Source organism: Esox lucius, chromosome 1 (assembly GCF_011004845.1).
Source record: "Esox lucius isolate fEsoLuc1 chromosome 1, fEsoLuc1.pri, whole genome shotgun sequence".
NCBI classification, from domain to species: domain Eukaryota; kingdom Metazoa; phylum Chordata; class Actinopteri; order Esociformes; family Esocidae; genus Esox; species Esox lucius.
The window spans coordinates 26551388-26576987 of record NC_047569.1 but is presented as its reverse complement, the minus strand read 5'-3'; the positions used below and the strand labels follow the sequence as shown (position 1 = coordinate 26576987).

At 43.1% G+C, this 25600-nt stretch overlaps 1 protein-coding gene across 1 annotated transcript in view; it reads left to right on the top strand.

Moving 5' to 3' along the window:
• dchs1a (dachsous cadherin-related 1a) overlaps positions 1 to 25600 on the top strand; it is a 126924-nt gene that overhangs the window by 8716 nt on the left and 92608 nt on the right. The window contains exon 2 of the mRNA XM_010870521.4: positions 6920 to 8755. Within this exon, the coding sequence (XP_010868823.3) occupies positions 6941 to 8755 (1815 nt within the window). The 5' untranslated portion in view covers positions 6920 to 6940. The remainder of the gene's footprint in view (positions 1 to 6919; positions 8756 to 25600) is intronic.

The window sequence follows — 25600 nt, the reverse complement described above, 5'->3', positions numbered from 1 at the left end:
CCCTCTTAGGCCATCAGCCTCTTTATTACTGAACTCTGAAGTGATGTGTTGCCAGACAAACTTATCTTCTCCCTGTATTTCTTCTCTCCCTTAAGCCGGCTCCTAACTGGCCTGTATTCTGTATTCCCCCATGGTGTGTTTCAAAGTCCCTGGCAGCAGCACAGCAACGTTGTTCCCTCTCTGTTCTCTCCCATGCTCTACAAGGAGGGAGAAACATATTTGATCTGCTAGGTAGCTCTCTGTCTAGCTAGGAGAACCAAATGCATTTACCCTTATCCCTCGCCAGTCTGCCATTGGGGGAAACCAGAAGTGTTTTCCACATACCGTTATATATTTAATAGAGCATTTAATAGAAGAATAAGAAACATTGTTAGAGCTATAAAGCCATAGTACTATGCTGAGTTAGTGCGTGGTTTGTGAATTTGTGTTTGGCTTAATCTGGCATCATACAATTAGAGCTACAGTAGGGCTGTATGACCCAGCCTGGTGGCAGGGCCTGTTGGATCCATTAGGCTACAGTGGAGTTGTCCTACAGCCGCACCACACACACACATTCACACACACACACACACACACACACACACACACACACACACACATACAGAGATCCACACACACACACAGACATGTGCACACACACACGCACGCGCAGACATGTACACACACCCACACACACTCAAAAGCCCCAACCAAGACCAGAACCTTATGTCTTTCTGCTGTGGCACTCGAACAAAGATCCCGGCCTCCTTGAAAAGTGAGAAAAGTGATATATTCTGTGCAAATTCAATTGCTAATTAACCTTTTGCCTAAAGTATATTACTGTAGCTAGAAAATACAATACATTTCTGTTTCAAATATTTTTATACTGAGTACATAAACAGATGGGCAGAACACAAATGTCTAGAAAGAGTACTGCCTCATTTACTTTTTGGTAAAACAATGGAAATGTAAACAGATGAGAGATAAACAAACATAAGAACAATAGAAAAAACAAAAGTATGCGAACAGTCCTCCATTACTCTTTTGACCAAGCATGAGAAGTCACCTTTCACTAACTCCTTCACCCTCCCACCCCAAAGGGGTGTGGAATAATGGCATCCACATTTATCCATTACACATGGTGTGGCATCTGTCTATTGAGGGGTTCACTGAATTCCAGCTAGCTAAAACTTACATTGCTAGCTATATTAAACTGGCTATCTAATGACATTGCAATATTTCTAAAATACATTTGATGACATGAGGATGATTATGATGGCAAAGCTATTTTGTACAAAATGTTGGTCTACTTTAGTAATGTTATTGTATTTCCAAGCCCCTAAAATGTAATTTAGAAAAGCGTGATAAGCCCCCATGCATTCGACCGTCAAGCTATATCATCCAATATCATCCCAGACTGCGGAGATAATCACGGCATATTGAAGCAGAGATCATCAAATACATTATAGGAATGACTGCATAACTCTACCCTGACTGTAGAAGTTTCACAACTTCCTCAGTGTATACAGTTTGTGGTATGAAGGCTCACAATCATGATAGACTGAAATTTGCCTTGAAATTCCATCTGCTGGAAGCAGGCTCGCAGCACCCATGATTACCCTGCTGCAGAACAAAGGCAGAAGAGGAGAGGAGGTGTTGGGCCAGCCTGCCAGGAGCCCAGCTGTTCCATTGCTTTGCTCTCTGCTTATCCTGTTCTCCTCTCGCTTATCCTGTTCTCCTCTCTTCCAGTGCATTCTCTGTTCTTTTCCCTTACTCACTGTTGTGCTTTCACCACTGCACACCGAATCAATTAGCATTTGATTCCCATTCAAAATTCAAAAATATATTATTCCTAAACCCTAACCCCAATTGTATCGTTTACTCTAAATCCAACCCCTAAGAATTAATTCGCTTTTTTCCTCATGTGGGCCAGCGAAATCCCACACACACCCAACGATACATTCAGACAATCTAAAGTACATGCTGTCCTACTCCTAGCTACTCCCACTCACACACACAGTCTGAAGGAGGGATATTTTCTAGCATGTTTGGGTACTGGAACTAGGTGACTGTTAGGTATGTAGTAATATTCCCTTTCTGTTTTCATGTTGCCAGTTTACCCTAGAAATGTTAAGTTGATTAATATTTTTCAAGCCAAAATAAATGCGCTATGAATTTGATGTAGTTAAACAAAACCACTGGAAATAAAAAAAAATGTGTCTCCTCTTGTTATGAGTGAGACAGCCAATAATAACTTGCTTGCCAGAAACACATTTAGTGGTTTTGACTATTCAGCAGTTGGTGACAGTCATAGAGCCCACAGAGCTCCATAGTGTCTCTTACTCCAAATTACACCTCACCAACCACTGTGAGGGTCCCTGCCAAAGCAGAGTCATCTGTAATGTATAAGCACGATGTCACCCAAACGGCACCCTAAACAGCTCCCGGTTGGAGAAGGATGAGGCAGCCGCAGAGCAGCACACAAGGAGACTTCATTAACACAGGCACTCACGGCTAACTGTAGTGGTTCTGTAATGCACAGAAAACACGGATAATGAAGTACAATAAGGGAACGTACCACCTGCATGTGTCCCCCAGTGCAGTAAACACAGAGGCAACGTGCAGTAGCCAAAAGTAGTCAATAACCACTTAGAACAATTGAGATGCAAACAATCCATTTAGCGGGTGTTCTTATCCAGACTGACAATAAGTGGTGAGCGGCTACATCTCTGTACTGTATGCACCCAGCTAACTGCTTTTCACTGTCTAACTTTACAGCTCCTGGCAACCAAGACCACTAGTAACCAAATGGTATGGCCCTGAGGAGCAGCACTGAATTTGTATCAAGCTCACAATGTAGGCAATAGGGTGCCCCTTGGAAAATGGAGGGTGTAATTGCTCAATCTCTTTTCTAAAACTTAATAGATCTTTTTTTGTCCTTTTTTTGTCCTCACTCTTACTGTTACACTCCATTATAGTTCAAATGTAAAAAAGCATCTAAAAGCATTGTAGAGTAACAGAGAGAATCAGGGCTTGTACTTAAGGATGTCCTCCTGAACAGTTTATTTCATTACCCTTCTACCTTCCATAGGCTTTACGTAACAGTATTGATTTAAAGTAATCTTCCTTTTATTCCATACAGAACAACTATTGAGTTAGCTGCTGAGTCTTGTAAAAAAGGTTAGACATATCACAGGCGCTAAAGTCAATATTGGAAATGTGCTCTGAATGACCACAAAATGTATAGACACAGAATCACTTGTGCCTAATGAAATATAGATGAGTTACAGCCCAGAAGACCATATACTTTTTCGTCCCCATTTTCACCTCCTTTTTTCCATCCAAATGTTTTTGGGGAAGTTTACAGCAAGCATTTGGGAGAGTCTTCGGCAAGCCATTCAGCTCAGTTCCACACTTCTTGTCCAACCAAGAGACGAAGGAACACTCATTCACCTCATCATCTCAGAACAATGAGATGTGGAACAATGCCTCTCCATCCCCCATCAATGCTAGCCAACTTGCATCACACATGCGACTTCCCAGTGTATAACCCTAAACTATGGGGGTCAGTTAGCGCCTATATGAAATAACGCCTTGTAGACCACTGCTCGTCTAGCAGGCATACACTTCCTTTCTGACATAATTACCTGATTTGTCAAAGGCGTAATTTATGAAAGGCAGCTGACCGACATTTCAGAAGTTTCATGAACCATTTTAAGGTCTTATATCAATATATCACAGGGGCTGATATTTTATGCTTTCAAAACAGCACCTGTCTCCACTTTGCTTCCATTCTCTTTTAGGATGAGGGAGTTTTACCCCTCTCAAAACAAGTCGATAAAATAATGTGTTTTTCTGCACTGACTTTATAACACAGATTTACTTTTTTGGTTACTGGACTGCATCCTAAATTACATCCTATTCCCTATTTAGTGCAGTATATTTGCCTGGGTCCAATAGCGTACTACTGGAGATATAGGGCGCCATTTGGGAGGCAGGTCTGGTTTACTCCCCACACATTGAGCTGGAGGAGGACATTCCTCAAGGTAACACCCCTATAGAAATATGGGCTCAGGGACCACTCAATATTCTGTCAAGTCCCATAGCCTCCTCTTGATCTGTTTCCATACACACACAGTCTGGTACTGGATTTATATAGTCACAGTGGCTCCACGGGCTTGTGTTTTTCCGACCAGAGAACTGGACAGCAGTTGACCCGGTCCATATCACCGATTGTACAGTGGTTTGTTTGGGTCGTGGGTGCTTACTGGCTAAAAACTGTCTATCAGACATTATAAACTGGATGGTTTGAATGCAGTAAGCTGATTGGCTAAGACATGTGGTGTTTGAAACCGTATACCAAGGCTATGCCATTTTTTTTCCCTAATTGTGTGGGTAACTGGATCATATTAACAGTTGGGCACCTCAGGAGTGTGTCGTACCACAACCTCTCCTCTGGTCTTAATGCTTAATTAGCAATGAATGTGCAAACCATAAAGCGTCTCCCTCTGTGGTTGTACAGTACCCTATGGCAGACTTCACATACTACATGAAATCATTTCAAATAAATGTTCTTTACATGACTGAGCTTGGCTTGCTTAATATACCAATATAATAGTCCCAGAACTGCAAACGATGCCCATATGCCACTCAACGCAGGCTAGAGAGAGCGCTAAATAGTGTTTGAACCCAGGTTGCCTGGTCAGTGGTGTGGACCGTTTCGTAGTAAATGGCGGGTTCTCTGTTATGACCCAGGAACAAGGTGTTGATGAATTAAGTGAGTGGAATTGGAGATGAAAATGACGTGTTGTTAAGGACCTATTGTATCCACTGTGGTTGGGCCCATAGCCTGGACAGCGTATGGAAAAAGTGACCATAAGGCTTTTTCCTTCAGTTTTCCGCAGCTAACCCAATGGATGAAAAAGCCTGCCCTCTCTTTGTTATGCCAATAAAAATCATTCCAATGCTTTTGTTGCTGGATCAGGTTATAAGAAGTGCCAGGAATGTTTTCTGATTACATTGCCTTACCATGATATTACCAGGACAAACTGGCTTGGGTCCCAAATGGCACCTTATTCCCTACACAACTTAATAAGAATTTGGAATTTGGCAGCAGGTCACCTATTACCCACCAGTAGACTGTTGTGGAGGGGCAGGTTGGATGGGCGCTTTTTGCCAGTTGACTCTAGCTGCATAGGCCTAAAGCACGGTTGCTTGATTACTTGCATAATATTTTTCTATAGGTGACATGAATAAGTTATTGAAAAACCGAGAGGAGTTATTAGAAAAAGACGACTTCCAAAATGAATTGACTGCGAACCATGTGTCTTTGCAGGTCTCTCCCGCGGGTTGTAGTGGGGCAATTGAGTTGATTTTAATGCCAATGCATTGCTCTAGCGGTAAAGAATATTGTTGGTTTTTCATTTTGTGAATAATTATTTTGCCTAATACATTTGTAGACTATTAATCTTCAGTAAAATAAGCAGAGAAAATTCAAAGAGAGACGACAGGATGTGTGTGCGAATAAAAACAGTAACAGTAATATGTTTGTTGAATTGATAATTGGTGACTAGTAAACAATATCCTTGGTTTTACATTTCGTGAATAATTATTTAGCATAGCACGTTTGTAAATTTACATTTTAGATTTACAATTGATGATTTAGCCTACACAATAAGCTGAATCTCCTATTGAAAAACGGTAACGTGTTATAAGTAGCCAATAATCAGATTCAACCTAGGCTCTTATCATTCATCGGGGAGTATTGCGCATTCATCCATAGACGTCATGCATTCAGTGAGGGGTGAATAGGGCCTGGATACCATTTGGGTACCAACGCTACAGTAAGTGCCATGAGCTATTGGCGATTTAAGTCCGAAAACACGGTAAAAAAAAACTGGTAAATTGTCTCTAAATAGTTTTCCTTTTGTGAGTTTAGAAATATTATATTATATATATTTATTTATATAATTATATTATATAATATACGCCTATTTAGGAAAAGCCATGTAAGGAGAAGGGTGTAGCTTTCAAAATGGCAGTTTTATTTTAATTACAAACTCAAACAACAATTCATGTATGCATTTGGCGCTCTTAGTGTTAAAAAAATTCCCAGAAAATAGCAGATAGGCTTACTTATTTTGAAACACATATTCCGGCCTTAATTGTAACAGCCATACCATACCATCTTCTTCCGCTTATCCGGGGCCGGGTCGCGGGGGCAGCAGTCTAAGCAGGGATGCCCAGACTTCCCTCTCCCCAGACACTTCCTCCAGCTCTTCCGGGGGGACACCGAGGTGTTCCCAGGCCAGCCGGGAGACATAGTCCCTCCAGCGTGTCCTAGGTCTTCCCCGGGGTCTCCTCCCGGTGGGACGGGACCGGAACACCTTCCCAGGAAGGCGTTCCGGAGGCATCCGAAAAAGATGCCCAAGCCACCTCAGCTGACCCCTCTCGATGTGGAGGAGCAGCGGCTCTACTCTGAGCTCCTCCCGGGTGACCGAGCTTCTCACCCTATCTCTAAGGGATCGCCCAGCCACCCTGCGGAGAAAGCTCATTTCGGCCGCCTGTATCCGGGATCTTGTCCTTTCGGTCATGACCCAAAGCTCATGACCATAGGTGAGAGTAGGAACGTAGATTGACCGGTAAATCGAGAGCTTCGCCTTGCGGCTCAGCTCTTTCTTCACCACGACAGACCGATACATCAACCGCATTACTGCAGAAGCTGCACCGATCTGTCTGTCAATCTCCCGTTCCTTCCTTCCCTCACTCGTGAACAGGACTTCAGTTTGTTACAAAATGTATGTCTTTTTTTTTTGTGGGAAACCTAGCTTTGGTTCACGGCTGCCATTGATTTTTGTGATTTGGAGGCACCTTGTTATGAAGGATGATTAGTACATGAAACTTTCTAACATGTTCCTATATGTGTCTGTGTCCTTGTCAGGTTTAGAAGGAACCCATCAGAATGAACACCAAGGCCAAGGGTTTGGGGCGATCTGTGTCGAGTCCGCTGAACGGTGAGGGTCAGTGGAGTCGAGGGGTCCTTTTGCTGACGTACATCCTCCTGGAACTGATCACTGTCCATTCCTCAACCGTCCTGGGGACCCTAGAGCTCCAGCTAGATGAGGAACAGCCTGCTGGGACCATCGTAGGGGACATTAGTGCTGGGTTACCTCCAGGCGTCACTGCAAGTCTCTATTTCATATCAGACCATGAGGGCACAGGGGTTGGGAGTGACCTGGATATAGATGAGAGCACGGGCATCATCAAGACAGCCAAGGTGCTGGACTGTGAGCTGAGGGACCGCTACAACTTCATTGCAGTTACAATGACAGGTGTGACAGTTGAAGTGACCATCATAGTAAACGACATCAATGACCATGCTCCCACCTTCTCCCGGAGCAGGGCTGCATTCAAGATACCGGAGATGACTGCGGTGGGAACTAGGTTCCCCCTTGAGCCTGCTGTGGACGAGGACAAGGGCCAGCTGACTACCCAGGGATACCTCATCAAAGACGGGAACCTCGGCCAGGCTTTCCTATTGGAGACCCGGAGAGGATCCAACCAAGTCCTGTATCTGGACTTGGTGGTCAACGCTGTTCTAGACACTGAGACCAGATCTTCCTATACATTGACCCTTGAGGCATTTGATGGAGGTTCACCGAAGAAGACCGGTCAAATGGTGGTAGATGTGACTATTCAGGACATAAATGACAACGCTCCAGTCTTCAACCAGAGTCGCTACCACGCCATCATCTCAGAGAATCTACAGCAGGGTAGCAACATCCTCCAGGTCTTTGCATCCGACACCGACCAGGGAGACAATGGACTGGTTCTGTACGAGATCAACCGCAGGCAGAGCGACCCTGAAAGCTACTTCATCATTGACTCTCATACAGGCATTATTACTCTCAACAAGCCGCTGGATTTTGAGATGCGGAGGGTCCACGAGCTTGTGGTACAGGCAAGGGATAATGCCACTCAGCCTGAGGTAACCAATGCCTTTGTCACAATTCATGTCCGCGATTACAATGACAACCAGCCCACCATGACTATCATCTTCCTTAGCGAAGATGGCTCCCCACGGATCTCCGAGGGCGCCCAGCCTGGCCAGTATGTCGCCCGCATCTCAGTAACTGACCCGGATTATGGAGAGTATGCCAATGTTAATGTCTCCTTAGAAGGAGGAGACGGCAAGTTCGCGTTAACCACCAAGGATAACATCATCTACCTGATTTGTGTGGACAAGATCCTAGACAGAGAAGAAAGAGACACATACGAACTAAGAGTGATGGCTACAGATGCAGGCACCCCTCCTCTAAGGGCAGAATCCTCCTTCACGATACAAGTCATTGACGAGAATGACAATCCTCCCCTGTTCGACCAGCTGGAATACAAACAAGTCATACCCGAAGTGGTGTTCCCAGGGAGCTTTGTGTTGCAGGTCACAGCCAGAGACAAAGACCAGGGGCCTAACGGAGACATCACATACAGCCTCCTCTTTGATGGCCAGGCCGGGAAAGAGGAAAATCAGGCCCAGTGGTTCACAATAGACCCAGTAACAGGGATCATCACCACGCTCTCCCAACTGGATTACGAATTGCACCCCAGGGCGAGTGTTACGGTGGTGGCTACAGATGGAGGGAGACCTCCCCTGTCCTCCACAGCTCTGGTCCATGTGGTACTGCAGGATATTAATGACAATGAACCTGTGTTCGGGAGCAACTTCTACAACGTGTCTATCAAGGAGAACACACCTGCTGGGACTTGCATCTTGCAGGTAGGTCTAATGTTTTTTTGTTGACAGGTGCATTTTGTTTTTGGAAGTCTCCGATTAATTTCCGACCACTACAAATCTTGACATTTCTTGTGTAAAATCTGATATCGCAACTTGTTTGTGGCTAGCTGCAAATCGTCTTGTGTATGAACTGGGAAAGACAAAAAGCCAAATCAAGAAATATACGTGATGGTTGTGGTTGTGTCTGAATACCTGAACTAATTTTGAACTTATATGAAGAGAACATGTTATAAAGGAGAAATATTGCACAGGTACATTATAAAAGAGCTTTGGTGGATTAGACTGCTGTATTTTCTAGCATTATGTGTCATTTTAATGTTTGAGCTGTTTAGATTGGACTTTGAAGGATTACATGGGTGTTTGGATTGGAGAAGTGAAGTGATGGGTTTAGGTTTAAGAGTTACCTAGTGTATACAGAGCTGGAGGATAATTTCTCCTCTGGCTATCCTCTCGTTCAACTCTGCAAGTTCTCCAAGATAACAAGTTCTCCAAGATAACCCATCAACACAGCTGCCTGACCGCTTGAAGACTAAGAGATGTATTTTCATTCATCTAATTCCACTGCAGAGGGACAGTGTAGATATTACTTCAACAACCAGACAATATAGTCGACTACTTGAGTGTGAGGGTTAAAAAAAACATTGGCAAACCGCAGGTCGAACAAATTTGCAGCAAGTCCTTCAGATTCCCCTACAAGTCCAGAACCATAATCATGCCTCGTTCAGAGGTATTGTTTCTCTGATCAATTTTGTGACTGTTATTAGCATAATACCATCAGGGTTGTTTTTGCTTTCTACTTTTTATCGGTGTCTGCTTCTTTGAGACTTCAAAGCTGCTGCTATAGCAGTCATAGTATAGTATAGTAATCATACACGGTAACACACAGGATTTCTGGGGGAGCAGAGAGGCAACTATTTCTATAAGAGTTCAAGTTTAATTAAATTCACATAGAGTATGTGTAGATGAGATGGGGTGAAGGAAAGGGGGTTACACTTCATTGAGAGCCCCACAGTCCATCTGCAGGCCTTCTGTAGAATAATAAGGTAAGTACTAATACTAACAAACATTGAACAAACTATCTGTTGATAAGCAACTGCTTGGTAAGTTTAGGGTGAGGTTTAGAAGAAGGTTTAGAGTAAGAATTTAGGTTAGGGTTAGGATTAAGATAAAGGTTTATGGTTAGGGTTAGTAGACAGTTAGTTAAAAGTTTACTGATAGTCAGTTGTGAACCTGTATAGCAGGTGTGTACAGACAGTTCTGTGACTCTCAAAATGAAGTGTTACTGGACAGGGATCGGATGGGTAATGGCTGCGACTGGGGGATAAGAACGCAGTTTCCCTGTCCAGGATTTGGATGATTTTTTGATGGGCTGACCAAGAGCTCTGTAGGCTTGAATCTTGGTCCCAGAGACTGTCCCAGGAAGAGGAAATGGTGTGGGGAAGGAGTGAGAATTGTAGCGGGAAAGGGGAGATGGAGGCAGGGAAGTGTTGGACTCCATAAAAAGTGCTACAATGCTGTTGAAGTACTTTTACTCTAATCTAATTATCAAATTATCTAACTGATCAGACTGAAATCAGACTGCTCCCCTGATCTAGTTAATTTTTACATATTTTGGTTGTTTGGTTAGTTTTGGTTGACTGACATTTTATAGTTAGGCAATCAAAACTGTATATTGTTTTCAGAGACACCGGTCTGATTTGTGCCTGTGTTATTGACTCATTCATTACAGAGGCCTCTAGGGTGTTACAGACTATTATTCTAAGATGATAGTTCTCAGAGTGATAGTGTTGCAACATGTTTTTTTTGCTTTCAACCACAAGTGTGATACTGAATTATTATTTTATTATTTAATAAATAATAGGCTACCTATAAAAATTCCTTGTCTATGAGCAGATATTTTGTTTTTGTTTTGTCTAGTCATAAGCATTGCATGCAATGGGTGCTTATATACAGATTAGACCAGAAAGCACATTTCATTTTCTTACTCCATAATGCAGCTGTTAAATGTACCAAAAACCTGTCATTTTAAATCTGGACATTATAATATTTGTCACCACCTAGCTCATTACTCTACACCTAACCCATCCTCCAACATCTCCAACACAAAACAAACCTTGCCAAGATAAACCACAACTATCTGCAGGCATCACATGGCTCTGATTTGGATGTGTATTGCTCTGCCCATCTGAGTAGGAACTGCACCATCAGCTGCCTTCAGGCTCTTCAAAAGACTTCTTGAAAGCCAGCCTCTCGCTGGTATGTCTATGTACAGCAGGGCTGTTCAACTCCGATCCTGGACAACCAAAAGCCTTCTAATTTTTTTGTTTCTACCTGCTACTTAATTCCGCTCACCTGGTGTTCCAGGTCTGAATAAGTCCCAGATGCAGGAGAGAATCAAAACAAAAAGTGTTTCTGCCCCCAAGGGCCGGAGTTGAATATCCTTGATGTACAGTATATGTGTGTGTCTGTGTGTGTCAGCAATAGCTTGGGGCTAACCCAGCCTCAATCCAGCGTCGTAGAGAGGAGAAAGGACAATGAAAAAAACAACTAGGGACTATTACACACAGAGCCATGTATAAACACCCAGGTTTTCAATCCTCTGCTCGGAGCAGGGTGACGTCCATAATGTGTGTGTGTGTCTGTGTGTGGTTTTGATACCTCCTTGGCCTGTCTTCTTGGCGCCTGTGGAAGTGTGCTTGGCATGCCCATGTAGGCCAGACGGCTGGTTACCAACTGACTGCCTTTTCATCCCCACACAAGACATTTCTGCTGCCACTTTTTCCACACACCCGATACTGTCCCGCAGATATTACAATAGGGGTATTGTGATCATCAGTCCAGCATTTTACCATGGGTAAAGTATAGCTTTCCCTTCCCTCCACATCTCTCTAACAGCAGTTCATGATTAGTCTTAACACACTTTGGCACCACTTCTCTCCCTCCTCTGCTCCCTCTCTTTCCTCCTCTCTTTCTTTCTGCCTAAACGAGGTTGTCACTTGCTCTCTGCGTCAATCGCTGCTGTAGAGGAATACTTTTATAGTTATAATTAGGTGTTGTGAAAAAAAAGCATGAATGAAAATAATAGTTTTCCACCTCAATAGAGTGACATGCCTTAAACCTATTAGCAGTCATCAATCTGGTAATATAATAGGTCAGATCTATAGGGGGAAATAAGGTTGTCTCATTGAAGGGAAATAAAGAATGACACAAGGAATAACATGTTAGAAAACCAAGAGCTGCAATCTAGACTGAACTCGATTTTCTCTTATAAGCATCATGCCTTTTACTTTAAATGGTTTGTTTCCTAAATTGCACTACATTTAGTGCACTAATTATGACCAAGGCCCAGGGCTCTTTGCAAATGAAGTACATTGAATAGCGGATAGGATTCCATTTGGAATGCGCACATGGGATCTGAATAGTAAGGTACCACTTGGTACATAGACCAAGCCTTCTCTGTCTCACTCAAATCATCTGATTGCATTCAGCTGTCATGTATTAAAAAGGATTCAAAGAGAAGTGCTTTATGTAATGGGCTTTTTGTGTTTATTCATTACTGTGATTTTTTGATTCATTTAGTCTATATCATCTTTGGGAAAACAAGTAAACTGTAAACATTCTGTCCTCTGCAAATCATCCACCGTCCCGTTGGGCCAATTAGTGTAATTTTATAAATGCGGTATTTCTGTAAGAAAATGCATGAATCACCCAAGTTTGGTCAAAATCGTGGCTGTGGTGGTCGTGATATCTGAGATACGGTGTGGGTGAGTGACACTCATTTCCCTCAACATGTGTGCCAAAGAAGAATATGTGCTTGTTATAGCAGCACAGTTAAGTCGATATGAATATTTTGCATCTTGATTCTTTAAAGTTTTTATGTGAACCAAATGTCCATGAGTGATTTTATGCATTTATGAGCCAAACCACAGCCGCATGAATGTAGGCTTTTGGTTTTAGGTACTTTTAGGAACTGAGAAATATTGTGTTAAGCGTCCTTCTTCCACAGATGCAGCATTGAGTGCCAAAGGTTTAGCACTTTTACCGTTTAACAAATACTTTATAAAAGTAAATTTTTTAATCACTTGATATTGCAAAACCAAGTGGCCAAACAGTGAAATGTTTTATTTGCTGGATCTTAATAGCAAGACGCATCATTGATACAAATGTTTATTGGGCCAGTGGTTTTGAAGATATAGCGACAGTAACCATTTCTTGCAGCAAAGTTCTGTTCTGACCTGTGTATCTTTTATTCTCTCTTTCACTCTCACTCTCACTCGGTCTCTATCTCTTTGTCTCAGTGTGGAGGTAAGAATCAGCCCTGCGCTTTTGGGCGGTTAGGGTTGTGATTTTGGGGGGTTGGATGTGGCTCCAGCAGTAAGATGAGAAGGGGTCCCCTGGCAGCGTGAGAGGAAATGAGGCCCAACGAGTGCCGATCGCTGGCACAGTGAGCAGAGGTGACACAGGCGGGGGGGGCTTCCTCGTCTGTCTCTCCTCCTGCCTCCCTCTTTCACCCTCTTTATCCGTGTGTCCGTCCCAAAATGTCTCCATCCTCTTTTGCTCAGTCGCTCGCATCGCTCCTTCCTTGTCTGAGTCGCCTCCTGCCTCTCTCCCCCTGTCACTCCATTGCAACTCATATCTGATCTCACTTCAGAGCTCATTAGTTGGGTGTGAGGCCAGCCTAGACCCAACTCCCCCCCCCTCCCCCCCCCTCCCCCCAACAGAATGGTGTGTCTGTCATCACCGGAGCCCCCCTGTCAACCCACCAGCAACCTGAGAAGACCACTGATTACTGGGAGAGAAAAAGAAAAACATTTTGGCATTTTGTCTGTTGGATTGGCGCTGAGCTGAGTCAAACGTGTGCATTTATCAGTTTCCTCGGCAGCCAGAAGGTTTCCTGTCTGAGCGGTGCGTTGGCACACATCCGTTGTTTGGAGTCACAGCAAACGAACACAGGCCTCCCCTCATCGGCGCTGGCTGGCCTTGTGTACTGTATATTTTATCAGATGTCTCTGATTGGTGTGCTTTGATAGACACTCACATTGGTGTTCCAGGGAACAATAGCTCGCCCTACAGCATTGTTGCACCAAGGATTTTTTTCTATGAGCATTTTATGTTCAAGGTGATTTGGAATGTCACTCATTCCACTGGACCTTGAGCTGCGCTGACTTGTGTTTAGCAAAGGATATAAGGGAAGACACGAGCTGTGCCAACAAGAGTGTGAGCAAAGGGGACGAGTTGTGAGCTCCGTGTCTGAGAGCTTACATTATGAGATGCGCCAGAGCTCAGCTTCTCGATTGCTGTTCTGTTACCATGTCGTTCTCTCAAAGCCACCGATATATGATGTTTGGATCAGGATCACAAAACCAAAACCCTCGCTGATGGTTGGACCAGACTGTAGTGCCCCAGTGCCAGCCAGGCCCAGTAAGGTTCATTAGGTCCAGCCTTCCCGACCATATGGCCCAGGAGGCTCAGATGAATCTCTTTGTCTGCCCTTTTCACATCTGATTTGATTCGGCCGAAGCTCCTTGTTTCTCGTCTGTCTGCGGATGCTTTTATTCAATGACATGCCTCTGTTCCTTAGTATTTGAACTTGTGCTTCTGCGCCTTTTTAACTCCTCTGCAAAACCCACAACTTTCGATTTCTCAGTCACATTTCTTTATCTGGGACAAAAGACCAACCTATCCCAGCTGGGTTTAGTCTCCAGCCAACAAGGTGTGTGTCCCAAATTGAGCATTGTTCCCTAAGTTGTGCCCTACCTTTAACTAGAAGAGAAAAAGGGGCATTGCGGGCGATGCCTGGGAGGTAGGCACTCTGCAGCACTGACACAAACAGAAGAAAGGCTTCAGCGGAGGTCTGGCAAACCAAAGCAACTGTGTCCAGTGCAATGAACTGGAGGACTTGAATGAAACACCCTGGACACTAACACTTGCCCCAGTCCTCATGTCAGTTTACTCTTTCATCTGGCTGTAATAGACTGGATTCATGTTTGACATAAAGTTTGAGGTAACATCCCCAGGATACCGCTTGTCATCAAATTGTATTCTACAGGTAAATGTATGGGCCTCAGGGCAGGGAAATTACCAGTTTAGGCTGATGATTATAATCATGAATGATTTAATCAGTTTTCCAGCCATTACGATAATTTTTTCATTTCTGAAGATAGCCACACTTTGGTCATGTGCTGCCTGATACTTGAAAAAAACATATGAAGATGTCTACTGAAAGCAGAAGTGCGAATTGTTGGGACCACAACACATTATAACCTTGAACACAAATGTTTCTGCATGCCAATCAGTGAAAATATTATATCATAGGCAATTGTCTAAGGCGCTCTCGTATTGTTACACTAAAATGGCGATCATTCTAAAAATAGAAATAAGGTGTCCTTTCTATTGTCTATCAGGCTGGTTTGAGGCTGGCTTTGCCCCAGACACTCACACACATACACACACACACCCACTCATGCTTACTTAGCTTTCTAAATGGGGAGACCAAAGTTGCTTAGAAAACTATATTTTTACTAATCTTAAACCTTAGCCTAATCTTAAACCTAACCTAACCCTTACCTTAACTTCAGTAACCTAAATGTATGCCTAAATGTAATCTTACCCTAGGGCCTACACCTAAATGTTAACCTTAAAGCATTAACCTTAACCCTAATTCTAAGCCTAAGCCAAACTGAAACCTAAACCAAACATGTAAGCAAAACATTTAATGGGGACAGGAAAAATGTCTCGTTCATCATGTTTTTGTCCCTGTTATATAGTTATGTCAGAATCACACACACACACATGCAATCACAAACCCCCACACGTGACACTGGCTATTTTCCGTGGTAACTACCGTGCTGCTCTGTGCTCTCCGCCTGTGTGGTTTCACACATATTTACAGGGAAGAGGGCAAAATTGCAGGAAACTGGGATGTACTACTTAATGTGTTCGCAAATATAATACTTCCTTGAGCGCTTTACTCCTGGGCCGAGTGGAGTGGTAGGAGCGGGGCATTGGAACGAACATAAACACGGATGTACATCTGGACGATGTGTGTGTGTTTTCAGGCTCCTCAAGAGACAGATGAGTGCATTTTATGGTGCTCAGACATCCATCAGGCGTGTTCAGACTCTGGCCAAACCTACACGAAGAGGAAACATTTGTGGTAAAATGTTTAATGTTCTATGTTTGTGAACCAGACCATTAGATGCTACAGTAAATGGTTCATCAGTGGCTCAGCGCCATAGGTACTGTATGAGATGAGAGAGAACATAAAGATGGAGGACTGTTATCCTGTGTTGTTGGATTTGCAGACTTTGTGCAGTTTGATGTTATATCATCTCCACACACACTACCTATTCATTACAAGGTCCTTGGATGGCCAGAGTCGCTTTACCAGTTCCATGTTAAAAGTCAAATATACAGTTCTTTGAGGTGACTACCATTTTATTTATGCTGTAGGATGTTAGATACAGTTTGTTTTAATCTGTTGAGGTGTTGTGTAACCTTTTAAGGGCAAGGGGTTATGATGCCAAGGGTTTGCTGGAGCAGAGAGATTTCCTGTTCACATCTGGAGGGGAAGGAGGACAACACATCTGTGTGTCTGTCTGTCAGTCTTTCTGTCTGTCTGTCTGGGGGAGCTGATCTCTTAGCACTACTGCCAAATGTCTGTAGAAGGGTGTGAATGTACTTTAGGCTGTGAAAGTGAAGAGAGAAATAAAGCTGAGAGGTGTCCCCAGAGTGGATTTTGTCCAGCTAGCAAACTAGACAAAATCTCAGTCAGGGGCTGGATCCAGCTATAGAAACTTCCTCCTCCTCTGTCTACTCAGTCTTCTGTGTCTTGTGTGTCTGTTATGTCTGCTGTGTCTGTTTTGTCTACTGTGTCTGTTATGTCTGCTGTGTCTGTTATGTCTACTGTGTCTGTTGTGTCTTCTGTGTGCTGGTATCTGTTATGTCTGCTGTGTCTGTTATGTCTGCTGTGTCTTTGTCTTCTTTTTCTTCTGGGTCTGCTGTGTCGTCTGTCTGTTCTGTCTTCTGTCTGTTCTGTCTGGGTCTTCTGTCTTCTGTGTGAGGTGAAAGGATCTATTCCCTTTCCAGTTAACTTTCCTTGTTATCTGTTTTGCGGTTCCTTTTCCCACACGGTAATGTGTTCCTCCGCCCCCCCTCCCTGGGGTCACATTACAAGGTTGTGCCTCAGAAGTGTTTCACCAGCGCTGCTCAGCACCTTCCCCAACAAGGGGATGTTCCACTTTTGGACAGTGCCACTGCATTTCCACTACTCTACATACAGTGGATTGGTTGAACATAGCAGACGAGATCCCATGACACGTTTTCCCCTTTCTACAAGGCAACTACATGTACGGTGGACCTAGTTTTAGGGGTTTCTTTGAATGCCTGCTACATTAGTCTACTCCATGGTAGTGAGCTTTGCAGAGAAGCAGTTGAGAGGGCCAACTGCTGGCCCAGGATAGTGAGCCCTGTCTGGGGAGAGGTCATCACACCCCCTGAGCCCCAGCCAGCCTTGGAGCTGGATTAACCAATTACAAGTATCATTGTTGGGGATTGGGTGTAAATGACCAGAGTGATGTCAGACTGCAGGTGTGACCATGAGTGAACTTTCCCACAGTGTCTGAGTTCGTCTTTACATGTTTGACCTTGGTGAAAAGATAGGGTTGATTCTTGTGGGCCCACTGTCATTGTCCTCACAATCATTGTTCCTCCTCTTCATTCTCCTCCTCCGCGAGACTGTGAAAAGGAGAGACGGGACTGCTAGTACACTGTGAAGAAGCCTTGTCAATCCCATCCTCAATGGCTAGCATGTCTGACAGTATTTGCTGTACATTGGCCTTAAACATCTCACCCGCTGAACAGCAAACGGTCTCCACATCCAGATGGTGACAGTTAGGAAGAATGCATCCCTAACGTGTGCCAGGAATCTCAGCCCTCATCAGCTCACTTCTAGTGTACTACCATTTATGTGAGCTCCTGAGGTCCTCACAAGTATAGTATTGTAACCCATGGCAAATTTTGACACAGTTAGGGTTATAATTTTTGGGTTTGGGGTTAATTATTGTTATATTTTTATGGAAATCAATTGTTATCCCAAAAAGGCCCCCACAAGTATAGTACAACAAGTGTGTGTTTGTGCTTGTCTATTTTGTGTGTATTGCAAGCAGCAAACCTGTGAAAACGGAGAACATGCATTAAGTGTAAAGAGCTTGTTTGTTTCTGTGGGATGACCCAGACATGCTTGTCAACTGTAATAGCATTATGGAAGTCTGCCACGTAGATCTGCCTAGGTTGCTGTTGACTGGTAGATGTTGGCTCCCAGTAATTATCATAGCTCAGTTTTTCACTTAACTCTCACATGGCAGTCTGGATGGAACTCTTCTGGTTGGTCTTTTTGCACATTGTTACTATCAGAGTAGCCATTAGCCTATCAGATACATACATACACACTTATTTACAGACAGAGAGGTTGAAAGGGAGAGACAGACAGAGAATGGGATCTAGAGAAAGAGGGAGAGACCGATTGACAGGCAGAGAGACAGACAGAGAAAGGGATCTAGAGAAAGAGGGAGAGACCGATTGACAGGCAGAGAGACAGACAGAGAAAGGGATCTAGAGAAAGAGGGAGAGACCGATTGACAGGCAGAGAGACAGACAGAGAAAGGGATCTAGAGAAAGAGGGAGAGACCGATTGACAGGCAGAGAGACAGACAGAGAAAGGGATCTAGAGAAAGAGGGAGAGACCGATTGACAGGCAGAGAGACAGACAGAGAAAGGGATCTAGAGAAAGAGGGAGAGACCGATTGACAGGCAGAGAGACAGACAGAGAAAGGGATCTAGAGAAAGAGGGAGCGATAAACCACACAGAAAGCAAGGTTGTGGGAGAGACGTAGAGTTTTAAATTGTGGCTACCCTTCTCGCTGTCTCTGCCTCAGACAGAGAGGCACCCAGCCCTTACTCCTCCCTTCCCACACACACACACTCCTAGTCTGCCGCACCACAGTTGCATGGTGGTCCCCCCCTCTTGCTGTCATCTCACTATCTTCGTAACCCCTTCTCACCCCATATAATGGTAACGTTAGGCTTCGCCATCCATCATAACGTTGGGAAACATTTCAAATAAGCCTATCTTCCTTTATGCAAAGCCGTGTGTTTCCCCTAGCGATTAAAGCTTCAGACATGTAGGCTGTCTCTGAATACCCATATTGGCGTTCCGAACAGGAGGCCTTTTGTGGATGAGAACAGTGCAAAGTGTTGTTGTACGGTTTGTGAAAGGGTGTATACTTTGAAAGGCATATTAGTTTGAGGACGGGAATCGTGTCTTTGGTCATTTTTGTGTTTGACAGCATCTGATTATTAGCAGAACCAGTTCTACAAAAATGTATGCAGGGTATTGAAAAAGCGTGATCAATGACTGTCCTCACAATGGAGTAGTATGTTGGTATTAGTTGTTTACATGGTACTTTCTAAATAATAATAATAAAAAATATTTCAGTCAGTACACAGTGTGCAGGATACAGTAACAATGTGTGCTTGGTGAATAACTCCCTGTCAGTCTGGAGTAGACTGGACTTTTGCATCTCAAAGCACATCTTGATTATCACAGGATCTAATTCTTCTCAAGCTTTATTTAGAGAGGAATATTGAAGCATGCAGCGGAGATGATGCTGCTAACTGTCTATGGTACATTGGAGATGATGCTGCTAACAGTGTATGGTACAGTGGAGATGATGCTGCTAACTGTGTATGGTACAGTGGAGATGATGCTGCTAACTGTGTATGGTACAGTGGAGATGATGCTGCTAACTGTGTATGGTACAGTGGAGATGATGCTGCTAACTGTGTATGGTACAGTGGATATGATGCTGCTAACTGTGTATGGTACAGTGGAGATGATGCTGCTAACTGTGTATGGTACAGTGGAGATGATGCTGCTAACTGTGTATGGTACAGTGGAGATGATGCTGCTTACAGTGTAGGGTACAGTGGAGATGATGCTGCTAACGGTGTTTGGTACAGTATGTGCCTTTTAAACAAGTGTTGACTGGTGGTGTGAGGAGCGCTAAATACATGACAGCCCTAAAGAGATTCCCCTAACAGGGTCCTGGTCAAAAATAATGCTTATAGGGCTTATAATGGTCTCCAAGCATTTCATTTACTAGGATTTTCTTATTTCTGAAGTCTGCAAAATTAACCTATTTTGAAATGTCTGTAGTAACAAGATCTACTTGCTGCTACATGAAGGACAGCTGAGGCATAGAGAGATCAATCATGAATAACTGTCTATACTTTACAGATGTTGTCCAAATCATAGAACTGATGGACAAACTCAAGTCACAGACGCATTATTAAGTTGGTCACAACTTTTGGTGCTCATTCACATAAAAGTGTTTGATAATAGTGTTGACAGTGCTGAATACAATCATTTTTGTTGACTTTCTAGTCATGGTATTTAAATTTGGAATTACAAAATCAACTTTGATGTACGTTCGAGGAGGCTGCATTTCATCTAAGCGATCCAGTTGGCTAGCGGTAGCCTATAGCAACCCTTGATTTGTATGTCAAGCCCATTTTTGGGAAATTTATGACAATCAGCTTAAAATGCCTTGTAGATGGACCTGTTGGAGAAGTGTTTGACAAGCTACTAAAAATGGCTTCTAGATGGACCAGTTGATCAGTTGTTTGATCGACTGGAAACGCTTCGCGGATGGAGGCAACTGAGCAACTGTTTAGAGTCCACTGCTATTGGGTGTGGTTTGAAACTCTGCCAGAGAGGTTTAATTAGGGCTGGCTGGAGCACGGTGTAGCAGAACCCCTGGATCCTGTCTCCCCGTGTGATGTGGTATCAGAAAAGGGAACCGAAGGGGTGAGGAAGAGAGAGGGAAAGAGGGATTAAAGGGGAGGGAAGGAAAGGAAATGCAGTAATTGCTGCCCTAGATTTCGTTTTAGATTGCCTCTCTAGTGGTGTGCACCTGTGGGATCTAAGGCAATAGCGGAGAGGGAGGGAACACGAGGCAGGTGTACTGTTCCTCATGCCCGAAACACATGTCAGGGAAAATGTTCTGCTGTGCAGCCCCTCTACCATGAGCCCTCTCCTCCCCTCCTCTCTCCTCCCCTCCTCTCTCCCCCCCCTCCCCCACTCCCATCTCCTCTCCTCAAGGGCAGAGCTAGCTCTTAACTGTGAATGTGAAAAGGTGAGCGGTGACCTGACATTGACATGTTTTTCTGCAGCAAACCCCACTGGATATATCGAACCACTTCATGGTCCTGTACACAGAAAGAGCAGTTTATGCTGCTGTGTTGCTAGCTTCCCCCTGTGTGTGTGTGTGTGTGTGTGTGTGTGTGTGTGTGTGTGTGTGTGTGAGAGCGAGAGCGAGTCTGTGTTTATACATGTATTTGTGGTAGTGTATTTATATGCGTGTGATTGTGAGTGTATTTGTATGTGTGTGATTGTGAGTGTGTATGTGTGTGTGTGTGTCAGTCCCTCTGAATGAGAACTCCAACCAAGCCCCATTGACCACAGATCTGACAGGCCCAACCCAAGGCAGTAGCATGGATGATAGAGAAACAAGATCCAAGAGAGTTGTTTATGCTTTTAAGGTACAAGTGCTTGTGTCCCCACTGGAACCGTATTCCCGTCTCGTGCGTTCTATCTTGGGGATTCACACAGAGTTACATCACCTGCACAGAGAAGAGCAGCATTCCAAACATCTGGTTCTTGGCCTGTCTTTTCTTGAGTAAGAGTGGCTGGGCCAACTTTTTCAGTGGCCCAAATGCAATCCTATTCCCTATTGGCCTCTTGTCAAATGTTGTGCGCTATATAGGCCATAGGGTGCCATTTGGGACTGAGCCTGCCTGTCAGGGTGATGGAGTGGTGGCGGGCAGATGATAAGTGGTTTAATGTATTCTCATCATCATCCCTGGGATGGAATTACAGCACTTTTTAAATCCCTGTAACACAGAGATACACACAGACACAGATCTGTCATCCTGCTGAAGCATCTGCTGTTCGAACCATACTTTGGATAGATCAGTTCTGTTGTTCAGTCCAGCCACCTTTACAGTTCAGTCTTTCAGGTTTCTACTCAGTCCACAAGCTAGCCCTGTCTGTGTGTGTGTGTGTGTGTGTGTGTGTTTGTGTGAGAGAGAGCGAGAGAGTTTGGGTGTGATGCATAGGAAAAAATTATTACTTTCACATGGGTGGGCTGTGAATAATGACATGTTCTCATTTGTCTCTGCGTGTACAATATTTACTGTCCTGGTGGGGACCAAAAACCCACCCCAAAAAATTTAAATGTGATCTTGTGGGAACATTGGCCTGGTTGCCATGGCTATTGGGAGAGGTTATGGGTGAATGTTACCATTGTGGTAGGGTTAAGACTAAGGTTAGTGTTAGGTCTAGTGCTTGGGGGTTAGGGTTAGAGCTTTGGGTTACATTTAGACACATTTTCTAATTTGACTGATTTATGTAAAAACACTGATGCTCTAAATCAATAATTGGAAAGTGACATTGGTTTTATGTTGGGAAATGTTTGTAAGAAAATGATACAAAGAGCAAAAGAAATTGCCTGCATAAGTGTTCGACCCCTAAAAATGTTTTTGGTAGTCTAGACTTGAATTTGTGTCGAAGAAACTCGCCCTTTATCTCTCACCTCTGTTGAATGCACTTTGGTAATTTTCTTTCAGATTTACAGCCTGACCAATGATCCAACAATTGTGGTTATTATCCAGAAAATGTGACAGTAGTTCTCAGGTGGAGGCCAATGGTAAGGTACTGTAATGGGGCCTACTTCTAGGCAGTTTCTATCAGCCGTGTAAACTGGGAGCTTCCACAGCACATGGGATTGAGTACTTATGCAAGTAACATATTTAAATATATTTAAATTTTTCTTTCAAATATTTCCCGACATAAAACCAATGCCACCTTGCAAAAATGTATATTGAGTGTTAAGGGTTTACAGGTTTTTTTTGTCGCTTTGGCACTATTATCAATAGTATGTTGTGTTTTTTTCAAACCTCTAGTACAAACTCAGATCAGACTAGCTAACCCATTAGATATTGTGTTCAAAACATCTGATTTTACTTTTGTTTAGTTTGTAAACATATTTCACCACAAGATCATCTAAGTTTTTGGTGAATACATTAGTTAATTTATTTTGGTGAGAAAATTAGTTAACCACTGAATGGTTGAATCAAATGATCTAGTGTCACGGTCGTAGGTAGGCAAGACACGAGCGAGCAACGGAAAACATCCTTTTATTATAACACAAAAGATAACAAAAGGCAGCATTGGTTTTTTGTACTCAGTCAATTTCAGATGTGCTTTTTTGATGATCGGTTGTGTTTTTGTACTAAGAGTGGTGAAATATTACCACATCCTTGTGTGAATGGTACCAAAGCATGTATAACATCTGTAGTCTTATCAACGTGGTGTATTCATGGTTAATGCGGCCAAATTGCTACTAATACTGTAGTATTACTACTCTACTGAACTACTAAATAAATGACCAGAAGACGTCTGCAGGTAATGTTTTAAGCTAATGCTTCAAATATGTTTTACAACAAAATTGTTCCGAGTGCCTGATGAGATATTCCACAGTTTAACTTTCTCACTGGTCTGCCTATCTGTTTGTAATGATGTGTAGTCTCCTCATACTAGCTTTTGACACAAAAAATGTAAATGATATATGGCTGAATACCGATTCGGATAAACTAACAGTTCTGGTTCTATTAGATCTCAGTGCTGCATTTGACACTGTAGATCATAGAACACTTCTAGACAGACTCTCCGAGACAATCCTTAACTGGTTCAGATTTTATTTAGATGGCCGGAGTTACTTTCACCATTGGCAATCATGAATCTGATCGGGTGGCTTTGACATGCAGAGTTCCCCTGGGATCAGTTCTTGGATCGCTTCTGTTTAATTTCTATATGCTACCTTTGGGCCAAATTCTACAGAAAAACAACATTGACTACCACAGCTATGCCGATGATACTCAAATATATATGGCTCTCAACTGCATCACAGCAGCTCAACAGACTCACTATGTCACTGTATAGAGCACATAAATACCTGGATGAACCAAAATTGTCTACAATTAAACCAAGATAAAACTGAGATTATTGTGTTTGGCAACAAAAATAAGAGAACAAGTATTAGTGAAAAGCTGGATTCTCGAGCCCTTAAAACCTGGGACCAAGTGAGTAATCTTGGTGTTCTGATCTCACGTTCAACAGTCATATCAAAGTGGTCACCAAAACAGCATTTTATCATCTTAAAATTGTTGCCAGAATCAAGGGCTTGGTGCCCCAAAAAGACCAAGAGAAGCTAATCCATGCTTTTATCTCTAGTTGGGTTGACTGCTGTAATGGCCTCTTAACTGGACCTCCGAAAAAGACTAAAACAACTGAAGCTCCTTCAGAATGCTGCTGCTAGAATGTTAACCAGGACCAAGAGAACAGAGCACATCACTCCGGTTCTAAAATCTTTGCAATGGCTTCCAGTCAGTTACAGAATAGATTTTAAAGTGGTGCTTTTATTCCATAAATCACTGAATGGTTTAGGCCCCGAATACATTTCTGATATGTTTGAAGAGTCTCAACTGAGCAGGGCTCTTAGATCCATGAACTCAGGTCAGCTAGAAGAGCCCAGAGTCCAAACTAAATATGACCAAGTTGCATTTAGGAGTTATGCAGTTATACTAGAATAAACTACCAGAAGATCTTAGACGTGCCCCAAACATATCAATTCTTAAATCCAGGTTAGAAACACTTCTCTTTTCAGTCGCCTGTGACTGAGTACTTAAATTTAACCAGACTGTTAGCCTTACAGATTATATAGCTTCCTCATGGAATCTACTATGGAATCTACCAGTTATGTTTTTATTTTGGTTTTATTCTATTTTTATTTTCTTATTCTATGTTTTCTTATTATGATGTTTTATTGTTTTGATTCTGGTATTTGCTTTTATTCTATTGTATTTTTATATGTAAAGCACATTGAATTGCTTCTATGTATGACATGTGCTATATAAATAAACTTGCTGGCTTGCTTTTAGCTGTAACATCTCCCCACCCTGTTCCACCCTGGACCGGCTACTTCTGTTCTGGTCTCGTTCGATAAGGGCAGAGGAGGAGGAGACAAGTCATTGCATTGTTTCAATTTTATCTTATAACTTTGGAGGCAGGATTATACCCAGTGCCTCTTCTACACGTCTGTTCAGGCTAAAATGCGTCACGCCTGTCCGTGCGTCCCAGCTCAAATCAATGGTGATTTCATACCCCGCTCTAGCCTGATGTTCAATAACACTTAAAGTTTTATAACTTCATGCGGAGCAAAGAGAATGCCTGATTAGACAGCTAGGAGTATAAGAGCCTCATAAGATGTGACATTGTGTGTTACTTATGATTCACAGCGGCAGATAATAGTCTCTGTGTGGATAGCCGACTCGCAGGGACGCTTCAGTGGTGAATCAGGCCAGCCAGGATGAGTCTAAACGGGTTAAATCATTTTAAGCTGCAGTATCAGTGCGAGTGTGTGTGACTGCAGTCTTAGTCTGCTCCTTGCTTCTGTCACATTCCCCTGTCGTCACTGCCCCCATTCACTGCATTATTTATTGAGCTTTATTTCTTCATTTTGCATCAACTATGTTAGTGCCATACCCCAAATGTATTTGATTTATTATTTATGTTGTAATTCTCTGCGTTTATTTACTTTAATTGCTATGTTGTTTTTTTGATCTGGATGAAGTCGTCACGCCTCATTCTATGAAGTCGGTTGAGGTTTGATTAAGGCGTGTTTCACTTTGAATTAGCTAGATCACAGT